The 13249-nt window shown below is 41.6% G+C and overlaps 1 protein-coding gene across 5 annotated transcripts in view; it reads right to left on the reverse strand.

Moving 5' to 3' along the window:
* Positions 1-9366: 9366 nt before the first annotated feature.
* The window catches only part of snx14 (sorting nexin 14), a 36473-nt gene continuing 32590 nt past the window's right edge, over positions 9367-13249 (reverse strand). For 3 of the 5 annotated variants that reach the window (XM_088927450.1, XM_088927435.1, XM_088927466.1), the window contains 3 exons: positions 11532-11623; positions 10925-10981; positions 9367-9601 (listed from right to left, as the gene is read on the reverse strand). In XM_088927450.1, coding sequence (XP_088783576.1) covers positions 9560-9601; positions 10925-10981; positions 11532-11623 — 191 coding nt within the window. In that variant the 3' untranslated portion in view covers positions 9367-9559. The remainder of the gene's footprint in view (positions 9602-10924; positions 10982-11531; positions 11624-13249) is intronic. The other 2 variants (XM_088927458.1, XM_088927443.1) reach the window with 1 other exon arrangement.

The raw sequence follows: 13249 nt of genomic DNA on the forward strand, positions 1-13249 counted from the left end.
TTTGTTGTGAATTCCTGGGTGTTTGTTATCCTCGGCGTGATGATGTTCTTTATTGTTCTTGACAATAGTACAGGGATGTAGAATCCCCTAACACCATTGTGAATCTTTTTGACTATGAATTATTCAAGTAGAAAATAAACATTCAAATATCCAAACCATTTTTTTAAAATACCCGAAAACACTGCACACATTAGTTACCCAAATTAGTTTGCACATGGTCAAATAGCCATTGGTCAGTCTTGCAGTACATTATGCCATCATGGCTTAGAAGATGTGTGGAGAATTTAATACATTGTACCGGCTATCTCAGTACATTGCTCATTTCAGAAGAGCTGGAGAAACAAGCAGAACTTGAACTTGAACTTTATTGCCATGTGTAACCAGTACTGGTACAATGGAATTCTTACTTACAGAAAGTCTCTCGATTGTAAAACAAGTGTAAAAAACAAGACAAAGTGCAAACAGTGCATCAAGACAATGTACAAACAAACAATAGACAATGTGCAAGTAAACATGTAGACAGTTTGAATGTAAACAATACAGACGTGTAAACAATGACTGGAGATGTGCAATAGATAAGAAATCATAAAGAGGTAGATGGTGATGGTGTAGGTGTGGTCCGAGGGGGATGGCTAAATGTGTTCGCCAGTCTCACTGCTTGTGGATAGAAGCTATTGAAGAATCTGGTGGTAATTGTCCGTATGCTCTTGTATCTCTTGCCTGAGGGCAGTGGGGTGAAGAGCTCATGCCCGGGGTGGTGACTGTCCTCTGTGATGGCCAGAATTCTACCACGGCAGCGGTCCTCATAGAGCTGTTTAATCTCGGTGAGACCGCAGCCGATGATCTTCTGGGCCGTATTGACCATTCTCTGCAGTGCCTTTCTTTCTCGCGAAGAGGTGTTGCTATACCACACGGTGATCCCGTTGGTGAGGACGCTCTCGATGGTGCAGCGGTAGAAGTTCACCAACACATGTATTGGCATCCCCCATCGCTTGAGGCACCTCAAGAAATAAAGGCGCTGCTGAGCCTTCTTCATGTTAGAGTCAGTGTTCACAGTCCAGGTTAGATCTTTAGAGATGTGAATTCCCAAAAACCTAAAGCTGGTGACTGTTTCCACTTCCGTTCCATCAATACTGAGTGGGCTGTGAGTGTATGGCCTGTGTCTCCGAAAGTCCACTATTAGCTCTTTCGTTTTCTTTATGTTCAAGTCCAGGTTATTGCTATGACACCACCTAAGCAGCTGTACAACTTCATCCATGTAAGTGGACTCATCATCATCACTGATCAGTCCTATTATAGTGGTGTCATCAGCAAACTTAATGATGCGGTTGTTGCTGTGTCTTGCTGTGCAGTCGTGAGTAAAAAGGGAGTACAACCTTGGACTCAGACAGCAGCCTTGTGGGGTTTCAGTGCTCAGGGTGAGTGGTGTTGATGTTTTATTGCCTATCCGCACCACCTGTGGTCTCTCGATAAGAAAGTCCAGCAGCCAGTTGCAGACAGAGTTGCACAGACCTAATCCCCTGAGCTTTGTCACCAGTTGACTGGGTATGATGGAATTGAATGCTGAACTGTAGTCCACAAACAGCATTCTCACATATGAGTTCTTAGTGTCCAGGTGTTCCAAGGCTGTATGCAGAGTCAGGGAGACAGCATCATCCACTGATCTGTTGTTCTGGTAGGCGAACTGCAAGGGGTCCAGGGACTCTGTGATGGAGGAGCTGATGTGTGACAACACCAGCTTCTCCAGGCATTTCATCACCACAGATGTTAATGCTACTGGGCGGTAATCGTTCAGGCACGTCACTTTTGTCTTTTTGGGGGTTGGAACAATAGTGGTTTTTTTGAAGCAGGTGGGGACCATGGACTGTGACAGGGAGGAGTTAAAGATGTCCGTAAACACTGTGGCCAGCGGTGCTGCACATGTCCTCAGGACGCGAGGTGGTATCCCATCAGGCCCTGCAGCCTTACGGATTTTCACCCTGCTCAGAGTCTTCTGCACGTCCTGCTCTGAGAGTTTCAGAACAAACTCACCCTGCACACTCGGGGTCTTCTCAGCATTGCCCGTGTTCAGAGCATCAAAGTGGGCATAGAAGTGGTTCAGCTCGTCCGGCAGGGATGCGTTGTTCGTGTTGATCTCCTGGCTGCAGCCCTTGTAGCCTGTGATTGACTGTAATCCCTGCCACAGCCTCCAGGTGTCAGCGCACTGCGTTTCAAGCCGTACTCTGTAGCTCCGTTTGGCGCGTTTTATGGCTTCCTCTAATGCATACCGTGATTTCTTGTACAGCTCTTTGTCCCCCGATTTGAACGCGATGGATCTATCTTTTATTTTATTGCGAATGTCGTTGTTGAACCACGGTTTCTGATTGGGAAATGACCTAATATAGCTGGTGACCGCGTCCGTATACTCATTTAAATCTGTGTCGGGAGCTCTGAATGCGTCCCAGTCTGTACTATCAAAGCAGTCTATTAACTTGCTTTCCGCCTCCTCAGACCAACAACGCACTGCAACAAAGCAGGAGATGGGATTCCACTTAAACCAATTTAATCAGCATGAATGCAAGTGAAAATTGAGTGTGTCCGTATTCAGTGCTTTTTAGCATCAGCCAGGTGAGAATAAGTGAAGAACGCAAGGCGATCGTGGCGTGTGCTGGGACCTCAGTATATTGTTAGATTGAAAAGAGCTGGAGATCCCACAAACAGGACACACAGCGAAGACTGAAGAAGCAGACCGGTGGCTATGGGAAAGTTATTTCTTTTCGTGTTGCAGATCCTCCTCCTTCCAACTCAGAGCTCCAGTTTCCTTCTATGCTAAACTATTTCAGCCAGCGGCCCTATCACCCTGCAGCTCACAACTGACAACAGAGTCATGAAGAATTATGACGCCAGTTCAGAGATGGGGATTATTAGGAGGCCATGATTGGAAAGGCCAGGAGGAAATTTAGCCAGGACACCGGGACAACACCCCTACTCTTTTTGAGAATCGTCCTGAAATTTTAAACGAATATGGAAGGCCAGGAACTCAACTTTATGTCTCATCAGAAGAATGGCACAACTTTACAGTATAGTGTCCCCAGCATTATAATGGGGCATTAAGACCCACCCCACAGGGTGAGCACCCCCTACAGACCCCACTAACACCTCTTCCAGCAGCAACCTTAGTTTCTCCCAGGTGTCTCCCATTCAGGTACTGGCCAGGCTCACACCTGCTGAGCTTCAGTGGCTAGTTGTAAGTTGCAGGGTGATATAGCTGTTGAAAATCTACAGGTACTGTATATCAGTGTACTAAACTGAAGTCTGGGAACAGCCTGAGCTCCTGACCCAATATTGTTTATTTCTATATCAATGATCTAGCAGAGGTGTTGGCACAGTCTGCAGCCTCTGGCCTCACACTACACAACACAGAGATCAAGCTCCAGCCCTGGACTGGTCCTGCTGCCACCCACAGAACAGGGGCTGCAAGATCAGAGTCATGGTCTTGCAGAAGAAAGCCACATCTCAGATAAAGAAGCACCACTGAGGAGAGTGTATGATTCTCAAACATTTGAAACTGTAATCCAACCCACTGCCCTATATTGCAGTGAAATGTCAGGTTCAATTGGAAACCAGGATTGTACTAAATAAGACAAACACCCTGCATAAAGACTTCAATAGAAACATTCTCCATGAGAAGAGGAAAACACCAAGCACAAAGGTTGTATACAGCATTTAGAAACCAGTGATTAATAAAGTTTACACTCTGCTGTTAAATTACAATATCTCATAATCACCTTAATCAAAGAGAAGCCATGTTCTGTATACATTCTTTTTTTAAACCGCATTTAATAAGTTTCATTTCTCATTGCAGCTAAAATCAAAAGTGAACAAGGGCATGCTAAAATACTTGTGTTCCGGTGGATGAAGCTTTTTCCCCACTTACACTGAACACCGCAACACAAATTCTTCACAACACTTCTGTTCTCACCCTATAATCACTTTAAAGTTCGAGTTATTTCATTCTGAAATACTGATTTGCAAACCACATAAACATGTACCTTTTGGATCATTGTAGTCGACGTGTAGTCGAATACTGCTGATTATTATAATTATTAGGATTATTATTGTAGCGCCCACGTGGGGCGCTGTAGCCATGCACACGCAAGGCAGGCTGGGAACGGCGGCTGAGGGGCGGGACTAACCGCCCATATATAGTGGGACGAGGGCTGGAGACGCCCTCTTCCCTCTTGTGTCTGTGTAGGTGTGGTGCAGTGCTGTATCTCCCCTGTCCCTGTGTGTGTAACCCCCCTCAGCGTCTTTAATAAATGTCCTGCCATCCCGCGCCAGAGCCTCCGGCCTGTTTCTTTCCATCGCCAAACCCTGTGAGCGTTACATGATAATTGTGTGGTGAGTGTACTGGCACACATTGGGTGCTATCACATCATACAGGTGGGGCTACACATTGTTGGCGGTGGAGGACAGTCCCCTTTACCTGTAAAGCGCTTTGAGTGTAAGTGTAAGGATTATTACTATAGGATTATTATTAATGACATTATAGAACAGGGACACACGTATCACACTTTACCAGCTGTAAAAGCATTTTGTAAATGCAATTTTCCCAACATGGAATATACAATCTCTAATAATTTGTTAAATATACCTGTCTGTGAGAGGTCCCACCCCAACTAGCTCTGTGAGTAGAGCATGAGACTCATTATCTCTGGATAGTGGGTTCATGTCCCATGTTGGGCGCCAGGTTCTCTAATAACCCATGCTGGGCAGCAGTGGTGTTGGCGGTGGAGTATCATGTTTTCGTGACAACGGCAACAACACGCGCTATCTGTGTGAAAGAAAAGCCTGGAATATAGTTCTGTATCCTGCCATGAAAACTCTGACAGTGATAGGGGAACTCGACACCAACTCAACGGCACTCATCCCATCCCCACGGGAGGTCCCACAGGCGATTACTAAAGCTCACAAAAAATACATCATGAAGTCAAAGGAACATTCAAACCAAATTCAGGATAGGGTTCTTAAAATCACAGTGGAAAGGTAGCAGGAAATTTCCAAGACAGTGAATATCCCTCAAAGCACAGTAAAGTCCATTATAGATGGGGCAGAGTGGTGGCTCTGTGGCTAAGGATCTGCACCTGTGGCTGGAAGGTTGCCAGTTCAAATCTCGCAGCTGGCAGAGGAATCCTACTTTGACCTTAGGGTTGTAAGCAACTTATGATGAGACTCTCTCTTGGAATCTCCCAGACAGTAAGGCGCCAGAGATGACCACTTATTAGGGTGGCTGGTGAATTTCAGCCTTGGGAGTTGTTCCTTATCAGGAAGCTCTATCAGCTAGAAAAACACCTTAAATGTGAACCAAATGGAATGGCCTCTCTGTATCCAGCACCACTGAGATGAGGGAGAGAGAGACTGGCAGGGGAGCAGCAAACTTAATTCCTGTATTTTTAATAAGCCTTGCCGCTACAGCAGAAATATCTTTTTGTCATGTATACACAATATCATAAATGAGGCCTTGTACAATATTACCATATCATCACTTATTTTAAATTCTAAACATTTCACTATCTTCACATTTTGCTTGCCTTTTTAATGGCTTCCCTACATTGTCTGGAAGTCGGAAATGATGCATCAATGTAAACACACAAGTCCTTTTCAGGAGTAGCCACATCCAGATCAGCATTTCCCGTTTATATTTATAATTTATGATGACCTCAATTCATGCAGCTTAAACTGACCACATTTTTTTTCTGTTCCTGAACTTTTAAACAAAAAGGACCATACTGTCCTAACGACATTAGTGATGCACAAAATAGCCTTTCTTCACTGAGCATTGGAGGGTATCTCATTATCTGTGCACATATTTCCTCACAATTACAGATGTCTACAGCTAACAAAGTTGGTACTGGTAGTTAAATAATTTCGAATTAAATGCATCCTGTGTCGAGATCAGCTGGCAATAAAACATGCTCCCTAGCGAGGACACAGACAGCTATCAAACCACTAAAAGATCCCTGCCTTGATGATAAATTATTTCCAGGCTACTTTCCGGAAAACACATCTGTAATTTAAAATTTTGAACATTTTAACACGTAAGGATGCTCTTGTTGGCAATGTATGTGCATCAACCTATCAGAAATGCATGTAGAACCGTTTTTGTTTCTAGAATCAGTAACAAATCATTACTGAATTTTAAATCTTTCAATGAATGGAGTTTGGTAGCAACACCTGCATCCTGTTGCATACTGTTCTTTAAATTGCAAAAACTACACTTTATAAGTACATGTACTAAAGAAATACTGAAGAGAATAGAAACGTTATTGCATCCTCAAAACAACATACTACAGTATGTAAAAAGATCTTTCAACAGTCATTATGATGTTATACATATAGGCAAAAACCCCACTGAGCATTTCTACATGACATAATCATACGATTACGATTATGAGTCATATGACTCATATGAAATCATTTAGCATCAAAGTGTTTTAAATTAATAATAATAATTCCTTACACTTTGCTGGACACTCCACTCAAAGCGCTTCACAGGTAATGGGGACTCCCCTCCACCAGACTGTACCCAGAGTCCAGAGTATCACAGATTTGACGATCTAGCAAAGGCAGTCATATCTGTGTCTTCAGAGGTCAAGGTGTGCCCTCACGCTGTTTTCTACACCAAGGACTGACCAGAAACACAAAGATAAAAGGACTGTGAGGTCATCGTTTCATGTTTGCGCCCCCTTTAAATACAAACACGTTGAAATTTCCAGTTTTTCAAAGAACCTAGATATATGTTCACTTCTGTTCTTGAAAATAAACGTATTTTCCAATATTGCCGCGGTCTGCATGTGTGAGATGGTCTCTTGTTTCTCGGATGTGTTATGAACTGTGTAAACATTGTACTGGTTCCTTTTCACGTTGGTGAATGTGCTTTGCATAAAAAAGAGCAACAATGGTTCAGAAAGTTGCAAATTCAAATCCTTTTAAATACGTGACTCGACAAACAGGTCGAATCTTCACACGTCCCTTGATGCCTGTGTTTATTTAAGAAGGAGACAATGCAAAACTGATTCCTTCTTCAGATGTTTAAAAAAGGACACCCCTACGAGGTATTAAAACGTGTTCGTTAAAGCCTCTTTGTAAGAACATACAATTGTTTGCTAATGTTCGCTTTTTAAGGCTACACTCGCAACTCTTTTGACTCGGGTATGATATTGGAGACAAATTCAATTTTCCTGTTCACACAATTGACAGTAACAATTGTTACTGTCGCGCTGTTAACAGAGCGCTTGAACGGTCAAAGGTCACCATGCATGGTCAACGTGATCACCGGAAACCCAAGGCGCTATATCTAGGAAACGAAAGCAGCACAAACGCAGCACTAATGGATGAGGTGGGTTTCATCGTTTGTGCTGTCTGTAGGGGGGCCAACTTCACAGAGCTTCAACAATTACATTGAAAAATACAAAACAAATGCAAAAGGAGAAAGAGAAGTTTATGGCACAGTCAAACCACACACATCTAGTCAAATATGCCTTAATTTTGTTCAGTATAATACATACATTTAGGCCTGGAATTATATCTGGTTGCTCTTCTCTGAACTGATACAATATTTTAGAATGGTATGACCAAAAAGTACACAATATTCTCAGTGAGGCCTTATCAGTGCATTATACAATTTTAGCAGAACATCCCTCCTCAAGCTCAGCGTTTCCCATTTTGTATTTATATAGTCTGTTATTGCTATCCGTATGTATTGTTCTGCACTTGCCTCCCGGCAAACCTGTGCAGTTACACATATAAAAACTTCATGAGAGTAAATAATTTAAAAAATGACAAATACAGTGCAATCAGCACTTCATTGCTTTTAATGTGTGTTTTGCAAAATCTTGAAGGGAGTAAAAAATGGTGTTAGAATAGAGCATGCAGTCTTCACAGCATTTTAAGGAACAGAGAACAATTACAAAATGTCTTTTTAAACATCAGACTAAAACAAAGGCTTGAATCTTGTGACCTGGCAGTGTGAGTGGATTTTAGGAAGGCAGCTGGAAACATCACAAAGCCCTGCTCATGTTATCACATTGTAAAAGGGTCTTAGGAATGCTCTAGTCTGGCGTCCTGTCAGGCGATACCTGTATGTAGATTTTTTTTCTACTTATGTTCATGAAGTTACACATTACGGCTCATCTGTAGCTAGGCGCTATGTTGTCCCTTTGGTCTTCTGTATATAGCCTTCGCTCAGCTGATTCTGGTTTACTGCATGTTCCCCTGTTTGTCTACAATCCGTGGGAAACAAAGCCTTTTGTCTCCATGTTCCAAACTCTGGAACAACATCGCTAAAGAAAACGGCACTGAGCCACATCGGTCGCTTTCAAAATTCAGCCAAAAAACATGAAAGCTTTTAGCATGTTTTGTTAACCGACTCTTTAATCTTGTTTGAAAGCTTTGTGTTCAGCGTTGTGTAAGTTTCTTTTACTTCGAGTGCGTGCTTTTTCTGTGTGGTGTTGCGAGATGATCACTTTTAAATGAACTGTATAAAATGATTAATTACTATACAGCAGCGGTCTCTTCTTCCTTCAACTTTCCGCTCAGAACTTTACAGACCACCCTCACATTGGTGGAAAGTCACAAAATCATTTGGTCTGCTTTTTCACTCACTTGCCCTTTTCTGGTATTTCTAACAAACGCTGTGCCTAGTTCAGTGCTGGTTTGGATTGTTAATTATATGGTAAGAACATGCCATACAACACTGAGTCTAAAATAGCAGTCTGGGTCAGATGAATTGTAGGTCTTACCAGAAAGCAGCCACACCCTCCCCCCCTCAGAATGTTTATTTGTGCTCATTTCCCTCATTTAAAAAAGTAAGATTACCTCCCTGATAAAATAATGACATTCTATTAAGTTTCCATCATGGTTTATTTTCTTATACAAATGAAAAAATATTCGGATTTTAGCAACTTCTGAAATAAAATGTTACATCCAATGGAGCGGAACTACAAATTACTCTTTACAAGATATTTGATTGTTAGAAATGAACTTAAATTTTCTTTAGATTATTTAACAATTCAGAGGGGAACAGGAATCTGCTTAAAGCCTCAGCACACAATAATTTGAGCCAACTGTGGTATGAAAAACCAATTTTAACAACTGGATTCCCTCCAGCTCTGCCCTGGAAAACTTTCCATCTTCATCTGCAAATTAGAACAAATTCAGCCAAGCTCTCATAAGGCCTGGCCCCCTGTATGGATACAGTGTAATACCGGACCACAGCTGTAACAGTTTGGTTTGTGGCATAAATGCTGCTGGTCACCATACACTTTGTTCCATTTTATAAAATGAATTTCCACCCAATGTATATATACAAAGAACTCAAGACACCTCTTCAAATCAATAAATATGCTTTATTAGTGCAATATAATACATGGTTGTTAATGTAGTCAACAGGTCTTTTTCTTCTCGTCACATTGAAATTTAAAAGCTCTGTGCAGGAGGTCCAGGTCTTTAAGATGTGTTTGCACTATTTACAACACAGTATAGTGCACATCCTTTGGATCAAGCTGCGGCTACTTGCCTTCTACATCCAAGGTGCCATAGTGGAGACTTCCTTTTGTACCTGCTGGAGACAGCAAGTGATTTCATTAGAACAACCTTGAAACTTTTAAACCTTCTGAGGTAAACGTCCAATAAATGGGTCGTCACAGTACAGTTTGGATGCAGGAAAAGGAGAGCTTTCTTTTCTTTACAAAGAAATGAAAGGTGTCCATGTTGCCAGGCACTAACATGCACCTTTGTATCCATCCATACAGCCATCTCTTAACCACTTCATCCAATACAGCACCGCAAGGGAGGGGGGGCAGCAGGCGCAGAGCAGGGTACACCCCACACAGCACGCCGATCCGTCACAGGGCACACACTCTCACCAGGGCCAGTCTCCCAGAGGCGTGTCTTTGGGATGAGGGAGGAAACGGGGGCACCTCGAGGACACCCACGCGAACACGGGGAGAACATGCACACTCCACGCCGACTGCACCCCAGGAATGGAGCCCAGGGCCCCAGCACAACAAGGCAGCAATGCACTATGTTCCTTTGTAGTTTATAGTGTAAAAAACAGGAAATATTGATTTTGCTGACAAAACATTGCATTTAACAGGCTTAATCAATCCCCATTTTGGTAGCCAGCAGCCATGTCACCCTGCAACACACAACTGGCAGCCCACTGAAGCTCAGCAGGTGTGAGCCTGGCCAGTACCTGGATGGGAGACCTCCAGGGAAAAACTAAGGCTGCTGCTGGAAGATGTGTTTGTTGGGCCAGCAGGGGGCGCTCACCCTGTGGTCTGTGTGGGTCCTACTGCCCCAGTATAGTGACGGGGACAGTATACTGTAAAAAGGCGCCATCCTTTGGATGAGACATAAAACCCGAGGTCCTTACTCTCTGTGGTGATTATAAATCCCAGGGCGTTTCTCTGAAAGAGTACAGGTGTAACCCCAGTGTCCTGGCCGAATTTCCCTCTGGCCTTTTACCAGTCAGGGCCTCCTAATAATCTGAACTGGCTTCATCACTCCTCCTCACTGAGAGCTGGTGTGTGGTGAGTGTTCTGGAGCACTATGGCTGCCATCATCATCCAGGTGGGGCTAAGACGGCAGTACAACATTATTTTTAAACTATTTCTGAAAATCTGATATTTTCCAAAGAGTATGGCATTCTCTTTATTGAGCGTTTTCACTTTCCTCAATAGTCATTCACAGCTTCTGGGTGGGTGCAATCCAGCTTTTTTAAAGGATACCGGGCATGATAAAGAAATGTATGCTTGAAGTTCATATATCTTTGAAAACCATATGAGTATAAAATTTCCATTAATTTAATTAATCTCTTAATACATGAGTGTCAAAGAGTGTCTTTTTTTCTCACACTTTGGCAAGATTTAAAAGCATTGGGTACCTTATTTAGCTCGGGGAAAAGCTCTTGTACAGCAATATCCAGCAGTACATAGGTCAGCTGCAAAAACAAAGCAAAGAACACCACCTTAAAAATGTTTTTTTTTTTACAAGACAAAAGGAGGAGAGAGTGAGCACAGTGTTGCCTATTTCCAAATTTGCACGAGTTACAACTTGATTTTTTTACCCGATCCATACTGCTTTGACTTGCTTTTTCCCCATATTTTACTGCTACACAAAATGAGTCATGGATACAAGGAAAAACAGTATCAAACCCTTATCCAATTCAACCCTGTCTAAACAACATATTAGCTCCCTAAACAGACAGGCATTTGGCGTTTTTTAGGCAATGAATACCAGTTAGACATGAACACTAATGGGTTTCACTTCACCTTCCAGGGAGTCTATCAACACAGATAATTCCATCCATGACTATTTCCAGAAAAAAAACCAATATATTAAAATGCACACTCTCTGATATGTTCCATAATTCCAAAAAGCAACACAGATGACCATACAAACACTCTTCACACAACAGAATCAGTGGTTTATTTTAAGGTCCAAAAAAAGAGTGGACATACCTACATTCACACCCACTACCACACTCTTACCTGCTTATTGAGAATGGGCTGCTGTAGCCCATCGAAGAGCAGCCTGATTCCCTCATACTTGGCCTCTTCTCCAATGCACTTCCCCAGGAAGTCTGAGCGGAATAAGAAAAAAATAATCATTAAGAATTACTTCAAGAAATTCAAAAAACATATCACATATGACTGAAGAAAAAAAGACAAGCACAGAAAACAGGTCTAGTGCATGTAAAAGTCCAGCTCAATGATACATTTTAAGATTCAGTGAAAAACATGTTTTAAAAATGTCAGTTTTTAAAAAGTGACAACAAGTGACTAATTTAGAGTCTCTAATGGATTTGGGCTATAAGTCCTATAGACAATAAGTTCCACTGTACAGGTGAATGCTCTGTTGTCCATTTTGTGAAGCCTGGTTCACAGTTCGACAATAGAGTTGGACAATACTTGCTATAAATCTGATCAAATTATAACAAATTTGGAGCTAGACTATTCCATGCAGGGAACCTTAAAGTCAACTCACATTTCACCTGGTATGAGAACAAAAGATAAATATGCTAACAGAGTATTCTGTTTAGAGAGGTACTTTCCTCAATTTTGCTTTACCTGAAAACATAATAATGTTGCTATATCTTGTAGATAACTAAGTAAAAGGGATCATACCAGTATTTATTTTTGTTTTGTACAAATCAAAAATGAATTCCAACTCCCCCCTTCCACCCTACACTTCAACTTTATAATTCAAATTGTGTATCCAGCAACAAAATCACCCAGTTAATGTTGACCTTAATGCTTTTTCAATAATCCATTTCTCACCAACTAAAAACCCCACGCTCAAACAAAAGCTGATTAATGGAGTATTTTCATTATGTGAGTACCTTAACAAATGTAATCATGCCATACACATTAGAATGGCAGTATTGTTTTTTTTAATAAAAAGCACGGAGGTTTCCAAAATGAGGTGACACAAACTGTACCATAAGCTGTTGATATTGTGGAAATGTATTATTTAATTTAAAAAAACAATAAAAGACCACAGTGGGAGCAATGCTCCAGGATGCGTGAGACTTTGCAACCTCGTGCTATTCTTACGTGACAAGAGTACTTCTGTGTCCATTTCTTCAGGTATTATTGATGCAGAGTTTAATTCACCTTAAACAAGCCTACTGAATCTACAGATCACTGTATATTGTGGATATGTAGCAGCCCAGTTTTAGAAGACTGAAAAACCACAGAAAGAACAAAGTATGTCCCTTAAGGTCATAAAATTCTGAACATATGCTAGAACCATCAGAATACATGTGAAATGCAAGAGAGGGTCTTCTGAAGAAAATCTCTCAGCCCCTGATCAGGCCACAAGCAGTAATGGAGGACAAAGCTGTTGGCATTTAAAGAAAAAAATGTTCAAGTGGGCAGCTGGGTCAGCAAGCACAGACCGCAAAGGAGCAAGTCAAGGTTAATTCCATGCTGAAAAACAGAGGAAAAATGCAACATTTCAACTGTAGAGCCTTCTTTATGTATAACACCTTTATTTGCTTATTTGAAAACAATGATACTTACAGTATAAAAGACTTATAAAAATGAAAACAATGCTGAAGATAAAAAGTATTAGTTCTCTAAATGGCTCCTATGCATTGATGAACTCTGGTGAATGTGTTTGGCTATAATCAATGCAGTAGGTCATATTGTAAAACAGACCTCTTTAATTAAACATTGCTTTTAGAATGCTGAACCTTGTAAATGTA

This window comes from Atractosteus spatula, chromosome 2, assembly GCF_055471065.1.
Source record: "Atractosteus spatula isolate fAtrSpa1 chromosome 2, fAtrSpa1.hap1, whole genome shotgun sequence".
NCBI classification, from domain to species: Eukaryota; Metazoa; Chordata; class Actinopteri; order Semionotiformes; family Lepisosteidae; genus Atractosteus; species Atractosteus spatula.